The sequence below is a fragment of the Antechinus flavipes genome, chromosome X, assembly GCF_016432865.1.
Source record: "Antechinus flavipes isolate AdamAnt ecotype Samford, QLD, Australia chromosome X, AdamAnt_v2, whole genome shotgun sequence".
NCBI classification, from domain to species: Eukaryota; Metazoa; Chordata; class Mammalia; order Dasyuromorphia; family Dasyuridae; genus Antechinus; species Antechinus flavipes.
The window spans coordinates 14,791,328-14,811,983 of record NC_067404.1 but is presented as its reverse complement, the minus strand read 5'-3'; the positions used below and the strand labels follow the sequence as shown (position 1 = coordinate 14,811,983).

Genomic DNA, 20,656 nt, shown 5'->3' with positions numbered 1-20,656 from the left:
GGGAGGGGAGAAGTGGGGTATTTTCTAGGGGAGGCACACGTGTTTATTAATACACGACAGATGACAAAACAGGTGGCGAAAAGTGAGTGGGGGTTCCCTTGAGACAGATATTTTAAATGTAATACCAAGGATTCTAAGGTTAGTTCAGTTTTCAACTGCAAGATTCCTGGGAAAAGAGGAAAGGAAACCATTAAGCACATTTAATACTGAATTCTTAAGTATATAACTGTATGTAGCACATGAAATTTTATAACGCAAAGATAATTACTAGCCAGTAATTAACATTTAAACTTCATGATAGACAAACATGTTTAGAAGCAAGTAATTCTAGTGACAACAGAAATCCTGGTACTCAAAGTGCAGGCTCTGTACTCCATCCTCTGCATTTATCATGCCATTTTTCTGTTTCTAAGTACCAAGGCTCCCTTTTGCCAGAATGCTCAATGTATATGAAATACTAGGAGAGTTCAAACAAACACCACAGGCAGGACTGGAAGGGAACAGGTTTATTATAACCTAAGAGGCGAGGAAAAAAGAATACACTTGGGACCCAGGAGGAGGCGCCCCCTCGCCAGCCTCCATTCGACAAGCAGGTATTAGGAGTCCAATAAATAAGCAGCACAGCTGGAGTGCAGAGGGCTGGCCGGGGTTCAAGGGCTAGCCATCCATGGCCCGCCCATTGATCACTCTGATGTGATGGATGATGTCCTGGATCGCTTGGGAGGTGGTGCCTTGGCCCCCAATGTCCGGGGTGTGCATCTAGAAACAGAAACCCAAATGGATGAGGGGCAGATCAAACTGCCGCTGTCTCTTCCCCTCCCTTGCCATCAATGAAACGAGAGGTCAAAATCGCCAAGTCCCCAGCGTTTGTAGTTTGTACAGAAGAGAGCCAGTGGGCATTTATAATAGAGACGCATTCAAGGTCTCTCCGATTTCAACCCAAAAGGCTCAGGGCCTTAACTAAAATGGAAGACAAAATGGCCTCAAAAACGTCTGCCCTGTGACCAGAACCTTAGTCCCCTCCCTCTGAGGGCCCGGGGGTGGATGCTAGGGTCTCGGGAACTGCTAAGCCTCACGTTTTCATTGTCCATCGATGCCAGGACAGCCTTCCGGATCGAGGTGGCATACGAATGGAGCCTGGGGGAGAGAGGAAGAGAGTTCTGGTTCACGGGCACCAGGAGAGAGGGGAGACAATCTGCTGGGTGCCCACCCCAATTGTCACCAAGCCCAAAGCGTAAGACCGACTCACTTCAGGTGGTCCAACATCATGCAGCTGGCCAACAGGGTGGCTGTTGGGTTAGCAATGTTCTTATTGGCGATGCTTTTCCCTGTGTTCCGAGTCGCCTGAAAGAAGACAGGGCAGGGATGTGAGGTGGTCTTTGGGCGGTAACAATTCTAGCAACTTTACTCCCGGTTCAATCGCAGCTACTCACCGTCTCAAACACTGCATATACATGTCCATAATTTGCCCCAGCCACAAGACCCGGGCCCCCAACCAGGCCAGCACAGACGTTATTGACAATGTTGCCATAAAGATTGGGCATCACCATGACATCGAACTGCTGGGGCCGAGATACTAGCTGTAGACAGAGGGAAATGTGCAAAACTGAGACTTCATATACCCAATAGTCAACACACAGAGGAACCTTGGGAGCAAAGCAGAGGTCCCGACTTTCCTAAGGGATGAAAATCAAACTTCAAGGGCCAAGAGCAAGCGGAAGAGGGGACATGATCATTGTGAAAAGTGGGGAAAGTCCCTTTGGCAAGGTAAGGGAATCAAGAAAGTTCAATCCCTCCTTCCTTCATGGGTCCACAAGAGCTAAAATATAGCACACAAAATTCTAAAATCCAAATGTCACAATGGACCAACCCAAAGCTCAATCAAATAAATCAGGGGTTGATTGAACAAGCTGGTTCACAGATGAGGGGGTTAGTCCTGGCTTTTCCAACAACCAGCCCTTTTCCTTTGGAATTAGAGGATATCATCATGGTAGATCCTGACAAAGCTGAGCTAAGCTAACTGAGGTGCTTCCCCAAGTCACCCGGTTGGGGAGCTGTAGGCTCAGGCCTAATCCAGGAGGCTTTCTGCTCTGTCAGGATGGTCTGAGCTTCTGCAGACGCGTCTATAGGACTAAGGAGTTGGACTAAGATGACCGCTGTAGCCTTTTCCAGCTCTGCCATCTCAAGGCTACAACTGGTGGTTTACCTACATTGAAGGATTATGGGTTTTTTGCCAACTTGAGGTCCTGGGGCTGGGAGAGGAAGCTGCAGTTGATCTGGGGCTAGTTAGAAAATAAGGTTGGCCCTGGGATCCAGGAGTCAAGTACCTGCATTGTAGTGTTGTCCACAATCATATTCTCAAAAGTGATGTTAGGATAGCCTGCAGCTACCTCCTTACAGCACTGGAGAAAGAGGCCATCTCCCAGTTTCCTATGTAAGGGACAGAAAGTTTGGTCAATCACAAGAACTATAACATTCGCTGAAGTGGTACAGTGTGATGAAAAACAGGATTGGAACAGATCTTAATTCTAGTTCTGGTTCTACAACCAGATTGCTATATGATCTTGGGCAAGCCCTTTCCCTCTCTGGGACTCAGTTTCCCCATCTGTAAAATGAGTTTGGACTAGCTCCTTCAATGGGTCCTTTGATCTGGATCAGGGGAAAGGCACTGGGGTCAAGGGGGGTGGGGGTGGAGAGTGGGGAGAAAGAGCACGAAAGGAATAAAAGGGGGAGGCAGCAGCAAATGAATCAGTTGTCCTCAGTCCTCCATCCCTACATGATGTTGGCCTTGTGCACGGCAGTCACTTTCTTGCGCCCAGTTTCCTGGGCCAGGCGGAAAGCATACTCAGCAATGCGCAGGGACTTGGCCTTGGTGATGATCTTCAAGCTCTCCACCACACCTGAAACACTCTGTGGGGATAAAAGAGTAGGAGTGATTCCTCTTCTCTCGGGAAGCCTTCAGCTCTTTATTGGGGCGGAAGAGTGCGGCACTGGCCTCATTTCCTCCTAATCCAATTCAAGGGTCAACAGAAATCCTGGCCTGACCACTCCTCACACTAAGAGGCAGAAGAAAGAGAAGATAGAGGCCTTAACTGCAAAGAACCCAATATAGGTCAGGAAGACAAAATTTCATTAGTCAAGAACCAAAGCCTTCATAAATCCCATCTTATTGCTAGAGTAAGACTGGCTTTGTAAACCGATCTACCAGATGTGTATATATGCAAACTATGGCCCCTTGCCACACTGACCCATGGATGCTGTCTCAGTTCAGACCTCCATGGACTTCACTGGAATCTCCCTTTGAGATGGTTTAGGGAACTAAGGAAAGAAATGGACAGTTCCATTCCTTTGTGAGAAGATTCTTAGGCCCCAGACTGATACTTTTCACCAATATCTTCACACCTGGCTCCCATCAGCTCAAAGATACTGGTCTTCAGGGGACCAAATCAAGGCCATTCAAAATCATCTATTACGGGTCCAAAGAGGAGGAGCTCCAATGTCCCAGGCCTGTATTGAGCTGCCTTGTGGCAATTAGAATAGGATACTGCTCTAAAAGCTAATGTCTATTAGGGAATTTGTTAGAAATGAATAAAATGGTTGTTGCATCTTCTAGCCTACTTCTCTCTCTCCCTACTCCAGCCCCTAAGATGAGCTCTAGTTCTCTCTCCTCCTCCAGTTGTTGCAATCAAAGTGTCAAATGGAAAATCTGACTGTTGGGTCTCACCCTGCTCCCAATTCTTCTTCTTCTTCTTTTTTTTTTTTGGATACATTTTAAAAATTTTAAACAGATATAAAATGAAAAAAGGAAAAAAAAAAACCATTTCCATGTGCACAGAACATAAGAAAGGAATCAATATAAAACAATAAGTTTCCACTTCAAGAAAACCTATAAAATAAATATCACACCATTTCCAAAGTTGGACAGCTTTTCTTTGCTTCCCTGTTGGTTTTCTTTTGTTTTCTGCTATGCACTTTTTACTTTATTCCCCCCAATCTTGGCTACAATTAAGCATAGATATGCCCGGGGAGACAGATACCCATAAACACGTGTGTACGTGTGTGTGTGTGTGTGTGTGTGCGTGCACACTCAGTTCAACACTTACTACCCCATAGCTATATTCCACTTTAATCACATCCTATCTGAGAAATTGTCTATGAAACATTTCCTCCAATTTTCTGCATTCCTTCTGAATAGGTTTTATTTATACAAGAAAATTTTAATTTAAAATAATCGAAATTATCCTTTTTACACTCCAGCAACGCTCTGACCTTATACTCTGCTTCTTCCAAATGAACTGTTTTTATTTTTTTCTAACTCGGTAAGATGATGTTTTAGCATCTGCGCCTAATGCAACGGGCAGCTCCATACCGGTCAGTTTTGTAAGGATCCCACTTACAGGAATGCTTTGCTCAGGAGTGACACATGGAAATCCTAACTGTTCTGAGGGGTCCATCTGCTTACTGAATCAGGCCCAGGTAGGGAATCTATGAGCACAAAAAGGGGTGTGGCCAGACTTTGAAAACCTGAGAGTTTAGTATAAGGGAGCAGCTCTCCCTTCCCCTTCCAAGATGATCAAAGGCCTGTCATATCCTGGAGATAGCATCAGAACATTATATAAATGACAATTTGGGGATCAAACTGTACCCGTGATCAAAATTCAGAAAAATTAAGCTCAGCAAAGCTTAACATGAGCAGTGTGCACTGTCAGCCTGGAATTCGGCAGAAGTCTACAAAGTGTTCCCATAAAAGTCCTTATACAGTATTTTCTTCTAGTTCTTGAAGATGCTTCATTAGTCCATAATGACCTCTTGTGTACATAACTAGCTTACAAACTGGGACAGAAAGATACAAAAGATGCATCACTATTATAAGAAGGGCCAAGATTTTTCTTTCCCCAATGCAGACTCCCCAAATAAGGCCGAAGCACGCTGGCCAGGACAGGCATTCTCTTCAGCTTATCTTTTCATTTGCCGAGGGGATTCCTGGCTGGAAGAGGGGCTCCAAAGAGGCTTACTCTGTCCCTGATGACCAGCTCACACAGAATTCCTCCTTTCTGCCCAAGCTCATGCTTTGCTGACGCCAACAAGAGTGACCCAGCAACAGTGAGGTCAAGGTTCCAGGTGTCACTGCTGATATACTGCTCTAACCTAGATTTCTGAAGAGTCTTTCCTTCCACTAGCTGGGGGTGGGAGAGGGGGTGTAATGGGTTTTATCTCTCCGATGATGGAGCTAAGTGTGAATTATAGTCGTGGAAGCTCAGTTTCTTGGTTGGACCTCCCTCTCCTTTTCGGCATGTTTAACAAAGTGACATCTCTGCTATGGAGAAGAGTTTGTGGGTCACTCGTTCCAATCTGCCAAGCCTACCGGACTTTTGGAACATCGTAAAGGCAGCACATACCCGTGGAAGGACTCTCTCAAAAATTCTGATAAAGAATAGGAAAATTGCCTGCTGGGAAGGTTAGAATCTAGAAGCTCACTAAAGTCCACTCCAGCAGCTTTAGAATATTTGATGGTTCTTGACTTCCATCTCTTTGGAGAACCCACCTGGGTCTTCAGCTATGACCTGGATGGATTCTACATGTGGGAGGGATTTCCCAAAGCCAAGTAGGAGAGTCCCCGGGATGGTGTGGCTAAGCCTAAGTCCATCAACACTTCACTGTCTAGCTGGGGATGCAGGAAATGGATAAGGAGGAAGAGGTCTTACCTCATGTTCCAGGCTACTGTACTCTCCCTCTGTGTTCTCCCTAACAATGAGGATGTCTATGTCTTTGTGGCGAGTCACCACACCTGGCAGGCTTTTACAGTGGATGACATTGGCATAGAGGTCTAAGCTGGTGCTAGAGATGAAAGGAGAGGGAAGAGAGGGGTCACACATCCAGCAGCAAACTGCCAACAATCTCCCCTCTCCCCACCCCCCACCACGATGCCGGCTCTTACCGCAGAATGTTGTTACGGGACTTATAAGATGGTGGCAGATTGTGGTTGGTTTCAATGTTTCCTAGGAATTACAAGCAAGACAGTCAGCTTGGGTTAAGAGGATACAGAGAGAAGGCACCAATGGGCTCAAATGCTATTTCTACCAAACTAATGTTTAGCTCTGAACTTTCTCTTTCTCAAAACAGGGGGAGAGAAATACTTCTGCTCAAGTGACTGGTGAAAAAGGGTGATGTCTATACAATGTGGAAACCGAATCTTTCCTTCCTGGTATTTCCTTCCCATTGAGCTCCTGGCACTGCTTGGATCTGGGGAAGGCTGGGGAATGTTCTGTTGCCGTCAGGGGCACAGGTACCGGGATCCCTGGGACAATGAGGAAAACCACTCTCTCAACAGGCAGGGCCAGTACTAACAAGCTATCGTTTCACAGGGATCCAAGAAACTGCTGTAACTCAGGTTAAACACACAAACGAAAACAGCCCCCCAAGAATGGGAAAAGGCAGATCTGACCAGACATCAGTTCCGATGACTTAAGGGTTTTCTCCAACTGCAAGCTCAATATGAGTCAATGTAACATGATTGCCAATAAACCAAATGAAATCTGATGCCGTAGTAATAGAAACCTCTCATCCCAAACAAGGAAGGGGAGAGTCCCTCGCATTTAACTTCAGAAGTGGCAGACCAGGGTAGGGAAGGCTCTGGGTACCATATTATGGCAAGAGTAGTGGAAGAAGATGGGGATATTTAGCCAAGAGAAGAGAAGGCTTCCAAGAAATACCAGCTCTGCCTTTAAACAGAGTTGTCTTATGAAAAAGGGAATAAGGTTGGCTTAGGAAGCCCAGTGGGCAGAATGAGCATTACAAGGCACAGACTATAGCACCAGGGGAGCTTCCTATCGGAAGATGCTGCTCCAAGGCGGTTCCTGTTCCGACAGAGAGGTTCAAGAATCTCCCACAGCCTGTGTTCAAGGCTAGAGACAAAGATACAATAAAATAATCTTTGACCTTGAGAAACTTCTAAGCTAAAATAGATTGATCCAGATGACCACTAAGGTCCCTTCCAACTCTTGAGCTTCTCAGATCAGATTCTGTATTAGACGGTCCTGGGAATGGAGCCCAGGAGTCTGACTTCCTAATCTGCTGCCCTTCCCCCACTTGAAGGGAAAGGGGGGAGGGGAGCAGCTAAGTGGCAGTAAACAGCAGTGGTGCTGGAGTCAGGAGCAGCTGAGATCAAACTTGGGAAAGGGGAGAAAGAAGAAAGCAATGGGGTTCATGGTTCTCATCCCTCCTTATTCTAAGCATATATCACAATCAAGGATTAGGCTCACCCTTTTTTTCCCCCTTATTTTATTTTATTTTATTTTATAATAACTTTATATTGACAGAGTCCATGCCAGGGTAATTTTTTTTACAACATTATCCCTCGCACTCGCTTCTGTTCCGATTTTTCCCCTCCCTCCCTCCACCCCCTCCCCTAGATGGCACGCAGTCCTATATATGTTAGATATGTCTAGGCTCACCCTTCAAAGCCACGCGATTGCGTCGGATAGCCATGATGGCATTGCGGATGTCTTCCTCATCAGCGTTTGAGCTCACCTGTACCTCTTCAAAATCCACAGGCACACAGGCATGTCTGGGGCAAAGAAAGCATAGTGGAGTGGGCAGTACCAGGAAGCCCCCCTCGATTCCCCGATTCGGCATTAACCCCAGAGCCCGAATTGTCCGATTTCCTTGTCAGGAAGCTCATATCTCCTTTAAGTCTCAAGGTTCACCTAATTTCCCACGTGATCACTCTCTTGGTTCTTGGGTGGCTTGGGACTACTCCCCAAACACAGCAACATTCAGAAAGCGAAGGCTCAGACCTCTTTCTGCTCCCATATCAGTAAAACCAAGGCCACCCCGTGAAGAGCCACAGCAGGTGCTCAGAGTGTTTTGGAAAATGAAATGAGCACCCCCCTGTGGAGCAGGTGTCGAGCAGAGCAAGAGTGCTAAGACTTAGTGGAGACAAAGCAAACCAAGCCATCAACAGATGCTTCTTTGTGTTTTAATCAAACTTGATCAGGAAAAATTCTGTTTTAGTCAAAAGTGGGTTGATTCGGGGATGCTGGGGAGAAGAAAGCAACAGAATATTTCATGCAGGACTTTCCCCAACAATTCCCTGTGCCTCAGTTTCCTCATCTGTCAAATGTTCCAGTAGGGGTTGGGAGAACCCGTCCAGTCCAACCTTCACATTTGCTACACAATAGAAATGAGCCCAGAGGAGCTGCAATGAATTGTTTGAACTTACAAAGGGCCAGGTCTAGAAGCCTGTTCATTTGGAAGTTCAGTAGTCCCCCATTTTTTCCCTTCCAGCCCACTGGCCTCAATGAGGAACTCACCAAACATGAGGCATGACTGTTTGGTTTTTTAATAACAGCTTTTTATTTTTCAAAATACATGCACAGATAGTTTTCAACAACCACCTTTGCAAAACCTTGTGTTCCAAAGTTCTCTCCCTCTGTTCCCTCCCCTCAGCAGCAAGCAATGCAATATAGGTTAAACATGTGCAATTTTTCTAAACACATTCCCACATTCATGCTGTACGTGAAAAATCAGATCAAAAGGGAAAAAAAACACCCCCAAACCCCAAGCAAACATATAACAGCAACAAAGGTGAAAATCCTTTGCTTTGATCCACATTCAGTCTCCATCGTTCTCTCTCTGGATGTGGATGGCTCCCTCTATCACAAGTCTACTGGAATTGGGAGGCACGACTGTCACTAAACAAACTTCTTTGCGCTTTTCAGACCCACTGGGAGCTTGGAGTCTCTAGATTGGGGTCTAGTACCAACCATCTCTGGCCTCGGCCTCTCCAACTACCCACCGACTTCCCTGGGTCAAATGATCTCTGAGGGCCCTGCTACCTCAAACATTCTAGAAACTGCAAAGCAGCAAAGCTAAATGTGAGGGGGGGACATCAGGGTAGGAGCACTGAGAGAAGGTACAGGGATGAGGAGGGAGAAGTCGGTTCCATACCTGAACACAGACTTAACATGCAGCATGAGCTCAGGCCCAATGCCATCGCCAGGAATCATAGTCACGGTGTGTCGGCCTCCATACTTGGCAGACGGAGGCTGTGGGAGAGAAGTCAAGGGGGTTAAAGGAACACCTTGGGATGCTCAGCAGCCCCCACCCCTTACCTCATCCTTGCCCTCTTTCATTAGGCACCATGCCCATGACCTGGGCTATGAGAAGAGGGGGAGCCATCCATGCAGAACCCATCCCTTAGCAGAAGATATCTGCCCACCTGCCCTGAGTTGGGATGGATATGACACAGAGGGTAGGAAGGGGCATCCCGGAGTAGAAAGACCGCAGGGCAGTTCTAGAAGTGGCCTCAGGGTCTTTTGGCCCCAGTAAGTCTCCTACCCCGCACACCCCAAGGGTCAAGTGTACATCAGCAGGGCATGCCTAACCCACCTGTGGTTAGGCTGGTAACAGAATACCCTTTTATTCCTATGAGTGGAAGCAATGCTCTGCCTACTGAAGTGCCCACCACACCCCCCCACGGGGGAGGATTCTGAGCCAAATGCTGCTCTGGCCTCTCCTATCGCTGAAGAGAAACGATGAGAAAGTGGACGATATCCAGGCTGAACACCAGGGGAGGCAGATGTGTCAACCCTTAAACCCAGAGGGGACTAGGTGGGGATGGTGGGCAGGACCCTGTGCCTACCCAGAACCCAGAAAAACAATACTCACAATCGTTTGCTGTTAGTGCCAGGAACAGGAAAACAAAACAAAACAAAACAAAAAGGACGGGGTAAAAGGGAGGAGACAAAACAGCAGAAGTTAGAGTGGTCACCTTGTGAGGTCTGGCTGCTGCTGCTGACCACCTGGGGTGGGGCTAGGGGCTCATCAAGGCTGGCACTCCCTGGCATAGGGCCTCCTCCCTTTCCCTCCCCATTCAACACTGGTTAGCCCTGCACAGCCAGATGCAGGGCAGGACAAGGTGACATGGGACTCTTTGAAGGGCAGCCTGGGACAGATGAGAGATGGGCCCGGGAGGGGGACCCAGCCCCACTCTAAGTGGGAAACCCAGAGAGGATTCGAGCCACCTCCTTGGAAGCTCCTGTCAAGCGTGCTGCGGGGATGAGGGAGGGCAAAGGGTATGTGGGGGAGGTGAGCAGAACCCCTGGAGGCTGGCTACAGTTCAGCAGCACCCAGAAGGACTGAGGCAAAGGGAATTTGCACACACGCAAGACAGGCACTTACTGAGGAGAAGCCCCTCCAGCTGGCCTCCCGGGCACCTAAAACCTGGAAAACAAAAATCAGACCCAAGCTTCCATTATCTCCCATGCTGTTCCCTAGGAGAGGAATTGGGACTGAAGGACTAGACTTGGCCTCCCGGAATTAGCACCATATCTAGCACTTGATTAGATACTGTTTGACACAGCCTCCCATTGTTACCTGGGTTTACAGCTTGACTCTCAAGAAGCAGCATTCACTTTGCACAGCAGGGTGTGTGTGTGTGTGTGTGTGTGTGTGTGTGTGTGTGTGTGTGTGTGTGTGTATGTGTGTGTGTGTACACACTGCAGAGTGTACGTGAACTAAGTAACCAAATGAGAGAATCAGAAAATTTGGAGTCCCCATTCTATAGAAGGGGTAACTGAGGCCCAGAAAGGGGGAGAGCCTTGGCCCAGGTCTCTGGCAGAGCCAGGGCTAGAACTATCCTGTGACGGCGCTGCATCTGGGGAGCCAATTATCCGAATGCACTTGGGAAGCATTAGGAAGGAGCACACCAAGGCTTGGTGACGTCCCTACTGTGGGCCCAGCCCTGGGCCAAGAATGGAACAATGACTTGAATACCCGTGGCATTTGAAGGATTGCAAAACGCCTTCATTTTATAGATGAGAAAAGGGAAGCTCACAGAAGCTTGTTCAGCTAGCAGGTAGTGTGTTACAATTGCCGCCTTCCTTTATTTTAAATTTATTTATTCTAAAAAATAATTTATTTCAGACAAATGAATTATTTTAAGCAAATGACCATTTATCATGCATGGGATTTACTTTAAAAAGGGGAGCACATGTAGACTGGAAGCTCCATGCTGTCGTGCCTCCCTCCCACCAATCCTGGTGAATGGCTGAACTGGACCACAAGTGCTGACTGCAAGGGAAACTACTCTTTTCAAGGCTCTTGGCAAGGCAGAGCAGGGGACGGGGCTGCCCAGTTCTCTTTGGGATTAGAACAGGCTACAAAAGGCAAGATGTCCCTGCCCTGTCAGTTCGATGTACCACCTGTCTCCTAGTTTTCCCTGTAATCAGAGATGGAGGAAACCTAGGGTCAGGGCAGCCACCAGGCTAGGACTCTCTAACTCTAACCCCAATAAGCCAACTAGTCCTTTTCTGTTTTGAAAAAACAGAACAAAACAAAACAAAAAACCCAAATAAACAACAACAAAAAAAAACCAGGCCAAGATAAGCAAAGCCAATTAGGAGCAATTAGGAAGCTAACTGGAAAGGAAAATACACCACATGACAGGTTAAGGCCCAAGAGAAAGGATTAGAGATCAGTTAGGTTGAGCTCCAGCTCAACCTAATTGTAAACACCCCCCCCCCCCCCAAGGTAGCTCAGGCCCAAGAATGATTCCCTCAAGAGAGCAGAGTCTTACAGTACACCAAAACCATATGTGTGCTCTCCTCTGCTGGGGTCTTTTTCTGATCCCCTCCTGCTCTCACATACTCACCCAAGGGGAGAAGGGCAGATAGATTTCAACCAGAGGTGGTTTACCTATTTATTTAAGAGAGTAAGAATGCCTAGGTTCTCCGCTCCCTCTGATACATCTTACTGTGCATGCCACTTGGCACTTGCCTGTCTTTGGGTGCACTTAGCTCTAACTATGCTGTAGGCAAATTAATAGGTGATATTGGATTCAAACAATTATTTTATGCTCATTGCACAGAAGACCCCTTGCTGAGCTAGGACACAGTTCTAAATGAAACAATCCATGTCCTCAGAGAGATTACTGCTAGGGCTCCAGAACAACAATTCACCGGGATGATTTGGGAATAGTAGTAGGCACTTCACTGTATACAGATCTGCACTATTCACTGATGGTCCAAGTCAATCAAATCCAGAAAGATCTGTGAAACTAGATGATCTCGTTTCCCAAAAAGATTGTAAGCTTTCCTTGTATGGCCTCCAATTAGGGGATTCTCGAGGCTAAGTTTTGGAAGAACAGATCACAAAGGCTCCATGCAAAAATAAGATTTTTTTGGAGTGTTCCAGTGGTGAGCAAAGTCAGCTTTGCAATGACATGTTTGCAATGTACAGAGAGAGAAATGGCCTTCAGGAGACTTCCCTTTAAGCCATCATGAAACCACCCTCACAAGTTATTAACCTGCTTTACAGAAATGTTAGCATGGCTGTCTCAATCTCCAGGAAAATGATTTCTCTAACAGAATCCATGACTTATACAAATAAAACATCACTCTCTTTTATATAAAAACCATCACAATCCGAGACTGCACAGAAATTATTTCTGACCAAAGAAAGAATTGGAGAGAGGCAAGCACAGTGAACTGGAGTAATTCTGGCCCTGAATTCAGGCAGTGACACTTACCAGCCCTGACACTATTGGCAAGCCACCCCCACCCACCCCCCCACCCCCCTGAAAATTAGTTTCCTCATCATTCAAATGGAAATCACAATACCTGACCTGACCTACTCACTACTGTGAAGAAAGTCCCTAAAACTTTTCACACACGTGTGTACACACACACACACAATTATTATTATTGCAGACAAGGAATTAACCCAAAATCATAGAATTTAGCACCAAAAAACACTGTTCAAAAAGAAAATTTTTAAATCCAATGCCCTCATTTTACACATAGGGAAATTGAGAAAGATAGAGGTAAAATGACTTGCTCCAAAGCAGCCAAGCTGAGATTTGAACTCATGTCCTCCAATTTGTAGTCCAGTAAACTTCTTTACCTTGCTTCCTCTGGAACTTGTGGCAAATTAATCAATAAACATTTATTAAGCAAAACCAAAGCAGTTTCTGCTCTCAATAAGCTTCTAGTCTATAGAGGGAAACAACATACAGCCAACAACTACTTAAATGAATGGCTCAGTAATCTGTACTACTAATAATAATGATAATGACAACAGTAAGAACACTCACATTTCTACAGCATTCTATGATTTACAAAGGGCTTTCAGTGAAATGTATCCTCTAGATATTCCAGAGGGAACAGGCTCATAGAATTGAGAAAAGGAAGAGCAATTAATCCAAACCTCTCACTTTCTAAAATCAGCCTATGACAAAATCTAACATTCATGACAAAAAACACTTAAAAGGGGGAAGGGGGGGAGAAATTACTTAATTGGATAAAAGTATGTACCTCAGCCCAGGAGCCGACATTATATTTGAAGAAATATTTAGCAGCATGGCTGCCAAAATAAATAAATATAAAACAAGGATGGCCCCTTTTCAGGATTTTATTTGACAAAAGGGATGAGGATATAGACTGGCATAACTATGAGTTCAGCAGTAGAGGGAAATTCCTCTACCAGTTGCACCCCTTCTTTGCAATTTATTTTAGCTCATTTTAGCTCTCTATCCATTAAGCCACTCTATCTCCTTAGCTGTCAGCTTTGGAAATTGCAACAAAATATGAAAGGATTAGGAGGATTGTCTTGGTAATAAAGAGATCAATGATTTCTTAATGGCCTTTTTCAGGCCTCTAGTTTCAGCACTGCAGCTTTTGATAGGGCTTTACCTCCCACCTCCTCCTAGATTTTTCTGTCACTTGGCTTTTTGGGACACTCCCACTAGATTCCTTCCTATTTGTCCGAGTGCTCAATCTCAGTAGGCCCAGCAGAATGATCAGATTAGCCAGGGTTCTTATTCCCTAGCCCCTCTCCCAATTTCTCATTTGCTCCTCCCAGCTCGATCCAGTTCCAGTCTATCTCTCTCGAGCACCAATCTCACAGTCAGGCATTTTTAGAGGCGTGTACTGCGGGCCTACTCAGGCTGGGAGAAGGACTTCTAGATTCTTAAAGCTTAGCCAAGTGGCTGGCACATAGTAGGTGCTTAAGAGTTTACTGACTGACTACGCAACGTGATGGCAGCCCACGGTGAATCCGAGCATTTCCTCAGTCCCAGCCCCAGCCCCAGCCCACACCGGCCACTCTCAAGGTGAAGTTCGCGAGCCCTCCCGTCTACCACACACAGACAACGGCCAATGAGCCACGACAAATGACCCTCTAGTCCCGCCACGACTAACCAAAGCCGAGGTCTCGGAAAATTTCCCGCCCCCACTTTCGGACTGTAAGACAAACTAGGCTCCCTTTGGAAACCGTTGTTGTCCCTCCCCCACCCAGTTCGTCGCTTTTAGAGTTGTTGGGGTCGCTTAGGGAAGCGGCGGTCAACACTCCTCTCCCCTCAGTCGGTATCCCGCCACCCTACCACTGGCCCGGAAGCCCTCTCACCTCCCAAGGGCGACTAATAGCCCCTAACTTTAAGATGGCCTTCGCGGTACTGCTAGCGGCTGTCACCACCTTAGTCGCCATGGCTGAAAATGAATCCCGGCACACCGACGCTCGCGAGCATTAGCCGCTGTCGCGAGATTTGAGAAAGGGCCGAAGGAAGAAGATATCCAGACATCGGGATCGAAAGCGGGAGGCACGGTAACGCGCGTGCGCATGAGCAAGGTCAATTCTGACGTCCTCTTCCGGTGCGAGATAGCTCCTGGCCGGAAGAGGGCAGCCTCGGCCATTTTGTCGAAACTCCTAACTGCTGGCGGAGGCCACGTCAGGACCGCGCCGTGGTTGAGCTCTCCCTATGGGGTGCCTGGGGGAACTTCCCCTGATTGGCTCGCAAGAGCTGATTACGTGCACCATCCGGTCCAGCCCTCAGCAATTAAATTGGCCAGCCGTGCTCCAGGCACCCTCTCTCTCCCGCCCGCGCTGGAGGGAGCTGATGGCGCGCCCTCTGAAGCTTTCCCTGGTCTCTGTTCGCCAGGCCTTGGTCCTGCTGCTGTTCTTCATCGGGCTTCCCGGCTGCTCAGGTATCGGGCGGGGGGAGGGGGGAAGGGATAGCCACCTCATCTCCCGGGCTTGGCGGGGGGAGGGGCGGTCCCGCAAAATAAGGGTGCGTGGGGAAGGGAGAGGGCCTGGCTCCCGACCGCGAGGCCGGCGCCAAGAGGCAGCCCGCTCGGCGCCCCGGAGGTCCTGGAGTGGAGTAATTGAACCAACTGAGGTACCTTACTTGGCCAGGGGCTCTCGGGGCGGGGGTCGCGCCGGGCCTCTGTTTTATATCCGTCGTCCGCTCCCTTCCCCCTTGCAAGCCTTAAAGCGTTACATGAATCGTGGCACGTATTCCGTTCGTAGTAAAATTGACCAACTCATCTATGTGGACTTGAGGGAGGGGCGGGCTACGGGCGAGCACTTTGGTTAACTTTTGTCCCCCTCCCCCCCCCATTTCCTGCGCACGTGTGTAGAACCCGGATATCGAGTGATTGCAGGCTATGCTACTTTTCCTGGGCCTCCGGTTTCTCGAAAACGAGAACCTTGAACTCTTGGGAGTTCTCCGTCGTATTAAATCCAACAGTTATCAGTAATTGCTTTTCTTTAATCTTTCGCTGTTGTGGTTCCCCCACCCCCAACCTAATTGCACAGAAAGCTTTATAGTTGTTTCCAGAGTAAATTTTAAGTAGACTCAACCTAGTAGTGAAAGCACCATAGCGTGGTCTTACCCTTTTGTCTTGTGGTTTGTGTCTAATTCCTTAGGCCTGTGCATGGCTTTGGATTTATGAAAAACCCTTCCAAAAACAGGGTTTCTCATAGTGTATTCCATGCCAGAGAAATTGACTACCCCTAACCATTGCCTGGTCTCCACATCTGTAGGCCTTAGGCACTGAAGTGGGTAGAACAGGATGTTTGAACATATTTTCTTCTCTTGCCTCAACTCTCAAGGTATAGTCGAAGTGACACAGGAAATTTGCCTGTACTGATACTCACTGGTTCTCTCTTTGAACCCCTTCATACTTTACCACCAACCCACCCCAATTGTATCTCTGTATACTTCACACAATAGGCTGAAGTATAGCTAGTTATCTGTTGGTTGTCCATTGGTATGATTTTAATTTGATATTCTCTATCCTCTCAAAACAGCGGAACCATGCACTGACCCTATGATCACTCCTTCCTACTACACCACCTCTGATGCAGTCATTTCCACCGAGACTGTTTTCATCGTTGAGATCTCTCTGATGTGCAAGAATGGAGCACAGGTGAGGGAGGAACTTGGGAAGAACCTTTTTGCAAGAGGAAGGCAAGTGCCTCTGATCCTGGGTTTACTAATTCCTTGTATTTATTCATGAGTCCTTTAACTTTTAAAGTAGCTTTCACATCCATGATGATATTTTTTTTTTTTTTAAATCCAACCATATGATCTTGTCCCCAGGCTAGACCTTTTTAAGTGCAGTCAAATATTTGCATGCCAGTTCACTAAAAAATCCTTTTAATGACCAAGAAATCCTGGCAAGAGTACATACTATATGAAAAATGATTGAATGGAGACTGCCTGCAGAAAGGGCTTGGAATAGAGGGTGGTAGTTGTCTTTGAGTTATAGGACCATGGTCCTAGGGAGCAGAACTAGGATTATGTGTAAAAATTAGAAAGAAACAAATTTCAGTTAAACAGGAAGAATTTTCTGTTACTCAGTCATCCCAAAGCAGGCTAGTCTGTTTTAGGAGATCATCCTTCTAGCAGGCATAAATTGGGATATGGCAAAAATAGATTGCTGTTTATTAGTGACTTGAGTTTAAATAACCTCTGAGAAATGGCCTCCATTGAGCTGGAGACAGAACCTAGGACTGGATATCTTTCCCCTGGCCTAAATCATATGTGAACATTTATTCCTAGAGAAAAGTTAGGCTGGTTTAAGCTCCTCAGCTGATATTCAAATGTGATAAGTTATCTGTCACGGTTTTTTTTTTTTTTTGGGGGGGGGGGGGAGGAGGTTAGAGCAGGACTTCTGAAAGATTTTAAGGGTCCCAGACTCCAGTGGTAGTTTGGTGATCATCATGGACTTTGTCTCAAAATTTTTGAAGTTCGTGGACTAATGTGGTATGTGCCCCTACCTCACACTTTACACAGTCTCTGTTGACTCTTAAACTAAATCATCTGCCCAGCAAAGTTCCAAACAAAGCTCTAACAACCTTCTCAAAAAGATCTTGGGCTTTTGATGATGCTTTTGACAGTATTTTGTATTTGCTTAAAAAAAAAAGATGTAAGCATCTTGATTAAAGCAAAACGTGATTAAATTTGCTAAGAGTGATTGCCTGCCAGCTACCTCTAGGAGCCTGTGAGAATTCAAGGACTATCTGTGTTGCAGATTCTGTCCTTAAAAGGGTTTCTTAAGCTGGGATCAGGGAATTTAGGTAGGTTAAAAATTTATTTTACTATCTTTACCTTCAATCATGAGTATAGGAAAGATTAGGAGAGTAGTCCATAGGCTTTATTAGACTGCCAAAGGAGGGTCCATGACTTAATAGATTCTAGATCTAGGACAGAAGCCTAGAGGGTGGAGCTAGATAGGAGAAGGGCAAGGCATTATGACTTGAGGGGTTGATTTCCCCCAAAAGCCTAGTACACCTCACGTTTCCCCAGGTTCCTTCCTAGCATGGTTTTTGAATTTGTGGTAGGTCCCTTCTCCATGGGCCTCTCATAGTGAATTCCATGCCAGAGAAATCAACCACCCCGAACCATTGCCAGACCTATACCTGTAAGTCATGAGCACTGATGTGGGTGGCACAGCATACTATTAGCGATTGTACAGATGTCTTTTTTGAGGGCTCTTTGGCTTCCTCTCATTTTGCCTGTCTTGATTGCTCCCCAGAATGTAGCCCTCTATGCTGATGTTAACGGAAAGCAGTTTCCAGTGACCCGGGGCCAGGATATTGGCCGTTATCAGGTAAGAGAGGGAAGAGTGCTTGGGCTTTTAGAGGAAGGGGTCCCTAGGCTCATAGAATGAGAAGATAACACCCAGGGGGGTTTTGAGCTCAAATGGATTAGAAATACAACCAAGTTGTATTCTGCTGTAGACAGTGTGCCCCTTACCCCAAAGCAAAAGGGTTCCGGAGGGTGGTAACACAAAGCCCCAGGATATTTCTGGCTAGAGTTCTCATTTTCCATGATATTAGGTGTCCTGGAGCTTGGAACATAGGAGCGCTCATTCTGGAACATATGAAGTCAAGTTCTTTGATGAAGAATCCTACAGTCTTTTGAGAAAGGTGAGCAGGATTTCCTGTCATGGGGGAAAACATTAGGGACCCAGGCATAAGCAGAAGTATCTCTTTTCCTAGAGATGAAGTATTGGCCACTAGGGGGCTCTATTTACACGTGAAATAAAGAGTTTGTGTATCATTAAGAGTACAAGATGGAAGCTTTGTGAGTGGAAATAAGCCATCTTTGTTGGGAGAGGCACAGTGAACACCAATTACTTGACATTTTTTCTCTCCACACTTTAGACTTTGGGCTTGCCAGTAATATTTAAGATTTCTTCCAGATATCTTTGTCAAATATATCTTGCCTCGGGAAATGAATATAAACTGCTTGCATTTTTGTTTTTCTTCCCGGTTATTTCTACCTTGTGAATTCAATTCTCCCTGTGCAACAAGAGAACTGTTCGGTTCTGCACACATATATTGTATCTAGGATATACTGCAACCCATTCAACATGTAAAGGACTGCTTGCCATCTTGGGGAGGGGGTGGAAGGAGGGAGGGGAAAAATCGGAACAGAAGTGAATGCAAGGGATAATGCTGTAAAAAATTACCCTGGCATGCGTTCTATCAATAAAAAGTTATTTAAAAAAATAAATCCCATAAGGGATGAGGTTTAACTCTGCTATATCTTCTCTGCTCTAGGCCCAGAGAAGCAATGAGGATATTTCGGCCATTAGACCTTTGTTCACAGTTAGTGTGGATCACCGGGTAAGTAAGGGGATGAGGATTTTTTCAGAGGTGAGAAGGAAAAAACTATTTGTACTGGCCCCTAAAATACAGGAGAGAGTGGGGTAAAGGATATACTATTTGACTCAAGTTGTTGGGATGAAAAAGGCACTTGGGGGGGGGGGGCGGGTGGAGTACAGGGGATGAGGGACTCACTTCCCTACCAACTGGTCTTTCTTCTTTCAGGGTGCTTGGAACGGGCCTTGGGTCTCTACCGAGGTGCTGGCTGCAATGATCGGCATGGTGGTCTATTACATGGCCTTTAGTGCCAAGAGCAACATTCAAGCCTGAGCCATATGAATTGAGTTTCCCTGAATACAAGTTTTTCTTCATGAAAAAATAAAAGGGTTTGTTATTGGAGAATATGTTGTGGTGGCAATTCATAACTTCGGGGTGGCCTGGTCAGGAGTAGAACAGGTTACTGAGGCCTGTGTGACAAATAGATCTCAGGGCCAGGCTTCAAGCCTCCCCTGGGTCCAAGATGGAGGCCACAAGCAGCTGGCTGTCCCTTGGGTAGGCACTCGCGATTTAATGGTCACTGACAGTCTGCCCATTTCATTCAAGCAGCCTGTGACTTGCCCTAAATCATGCCATCTGGACCCTATCAGTACTAAGGCTTTGTAAGACTTCAAAGGATTTTTGCTCTCTACAAGGAGAGATGTTGGTTGTGTTTGTAGAACAGCTCTAACAACAGAAGTAACCTGCTCCATTTTACAGAGGAGACTGAAAAAGTTGATGGTGCTTATAGCAGAATAATGGTTATTCTATCAACTTATGGAACTATGAGTCACTTCCTTTCTCAAAGAATGAAATAGATCAGTGGTATCAAACACAAAAAAATGAGGGTCACTCAGAAAACCATGGCATAAATCTGAGTTTTTGTTCAGTGTTTGCCAATTACATTTTAATTTGGTTTGAATCCATGTACTTAAGAATTAAAAAGGAACACTGACCTCATACCACATGGTCTCTCTAGTAACAACCAACCAGTGGAATACCAGCTTCTGCTTAATCCCCTCAGGTTTGGCCAAGCCCTTTGAGCCACCTATTTGACTTAGGAACAGCTGGAATTGGGTTTTTCCAGACTTGAAATAGAAACTCACTTCTTGGTGATCATAGCTATCTATTCCACTTCCCAGTCTTCTCTTTTCTAGGCTAAACCTCACCAGTCCCTTCGACAGAACTTCAAGATGTGGACTCGAGGCTGTGATCTTTGTGCTTGCCCTCTGGATACTCTCCACCTTCCCAGTGGTCATTTTATCCTGTGACGCTGCCTAGAACTGAGCAAAGTGCTTCAGATTTCATCTTGACAAAAGACAGGGGAGACTGATACACCCAGATCTGGATTCATGCAAAGGCCTTCAAACCAGGCATTCCCTGTCCTGGACTGTAGAATTAAGCTGATGCCATTTACACTCTTCTCCAAGTCATTGTATTAATGACTTGGATGTGGAGATGAGTGAAGGTTTACGGATACTTCATCGGAAACCTGTTAGTTCATAACATTGAACTAACCACTCATAAATCTGTGCATTCAACCTGTTCCAAATCCCTGCTACAAGAATACTATGAGCCTAATCACATATTGCTAAAGTCTTAAGTAAATTAGCACTCCTTGATGAAGACCCTCAATTAAATTCTTGTCACAAATTGGCATAGTTAGGTAAAACATTGTCATTGTTTGTCCATGACCCCAAATTAAAACTTATTTTGTATCTTGTCTCAA

General features: G+C 46.1%; 2 protein-coding genes and 2 non-coding genes across 6 annotated transcripts; 3 read left to right on the top strand and 1 right to left on the bottom strand.

Annotated features, from left to right (window-relative positions):
• Positions 1-491: 491 nt before the first annotated feature.
• Positions 492-14,581, bottom strand: IDH3G (isocitrate dehydrogenase (NAD(+)) 3 non-catalytic subunit gamma). 2 transcript variants are annotated; one of them, XM_051969113.1, is made up of 13 exons: positions 14,404-14,581; positions 10,183-10,224; positions 9,670-9,678; positions 8,950-9,047; positions 7,455-7,567; positions 5,939-5,999; positions 5,706-5,838; positions 2,777-2,910; positions 2,328-2,430; positions 1,434-1,580; positions 1,250-1,344; positions 1,077-1,137; positions 492-759 (listed from the first exon to the last, which is right to left on the bottom strand). In XM_051969113.1, exons 1-13 carry the CDS (start codon positions 14,482-14,484, stop codon positions 658-660), a joined length of 1,179 nt encoding a protein of 392 aa, XP_051825073.1. In that variant the 5' UTR covers positions 14,485-14,581; the 3' UTR covers positions 492-657. The 2 variants fall into 2 exon arrangements, with proteins under 2 accessions (XP_051825073.1, XP_051825072.1); XM_051969112.1 differs by lacking the exons at positions 9,670-9,678; positions 10,183-10,224 and having other exon boundaries at positions 14,404-14,580.
• Positions 14,582-14,710: 129 nt separating this feature from the next.
• On the top strand, positions 14,711-20,656 carry SSR4 (signal sequence receptor subunit 4). 2 transcript variants are annotated; one of them, XR_007949131.1, is made up of 7 exons: positions 14,711-14,981; positions 16,087-16,205; positions 17,817-17,891; positions 18,121-18,210; positions 18,847-18,912; positions 19,117-19,277; positions 20,085-20,656. XR_007949131.1 is itself a non-coding variant. In XM_051969114.1 (6 exons), the coding sequence occupies exons 1-6, from the start codon at positions 14,756-14,758 to the stop codon at positions 19,219-19,221; spliced, it is 681 nt and encodes a 226-aa protein (XP_051825074.1). In that variant the 5' UTR covers positions 14,711-14,755; the 3' UTR covers positions 19,222-19,293. The 2 variants fall into 2 exon arrangements, 1 of the variants encoding a protein (XP_051825074.1); XM_051969114.1 differs by lacking the exon at positions 20,085-20,656 and having other exon boundaries at positions 19,117-19,293.
• LOC127543292 (small nucleolar RNA SNORA42/SNORA80 family) lies at positions 15,709-15,849 on the top strand. Its single transcript, XR_007949194.1, has one exon. It is a non-coding gene; the product is annotated as a small nucleolar RNA SNORA42/SNORA80 family (small nucleolar RNA).
• On the top strand, positions 17,599-17,736 carry LOC127543293 (small nucleolar RNA SNORA42/SNORA80 family). The gene has a single exon (XR_007949195.1). It is a non-coding gene; the product is annotated as a small nucleolar RNA SNORA42/SNORA80 family (small nucleolar RNA).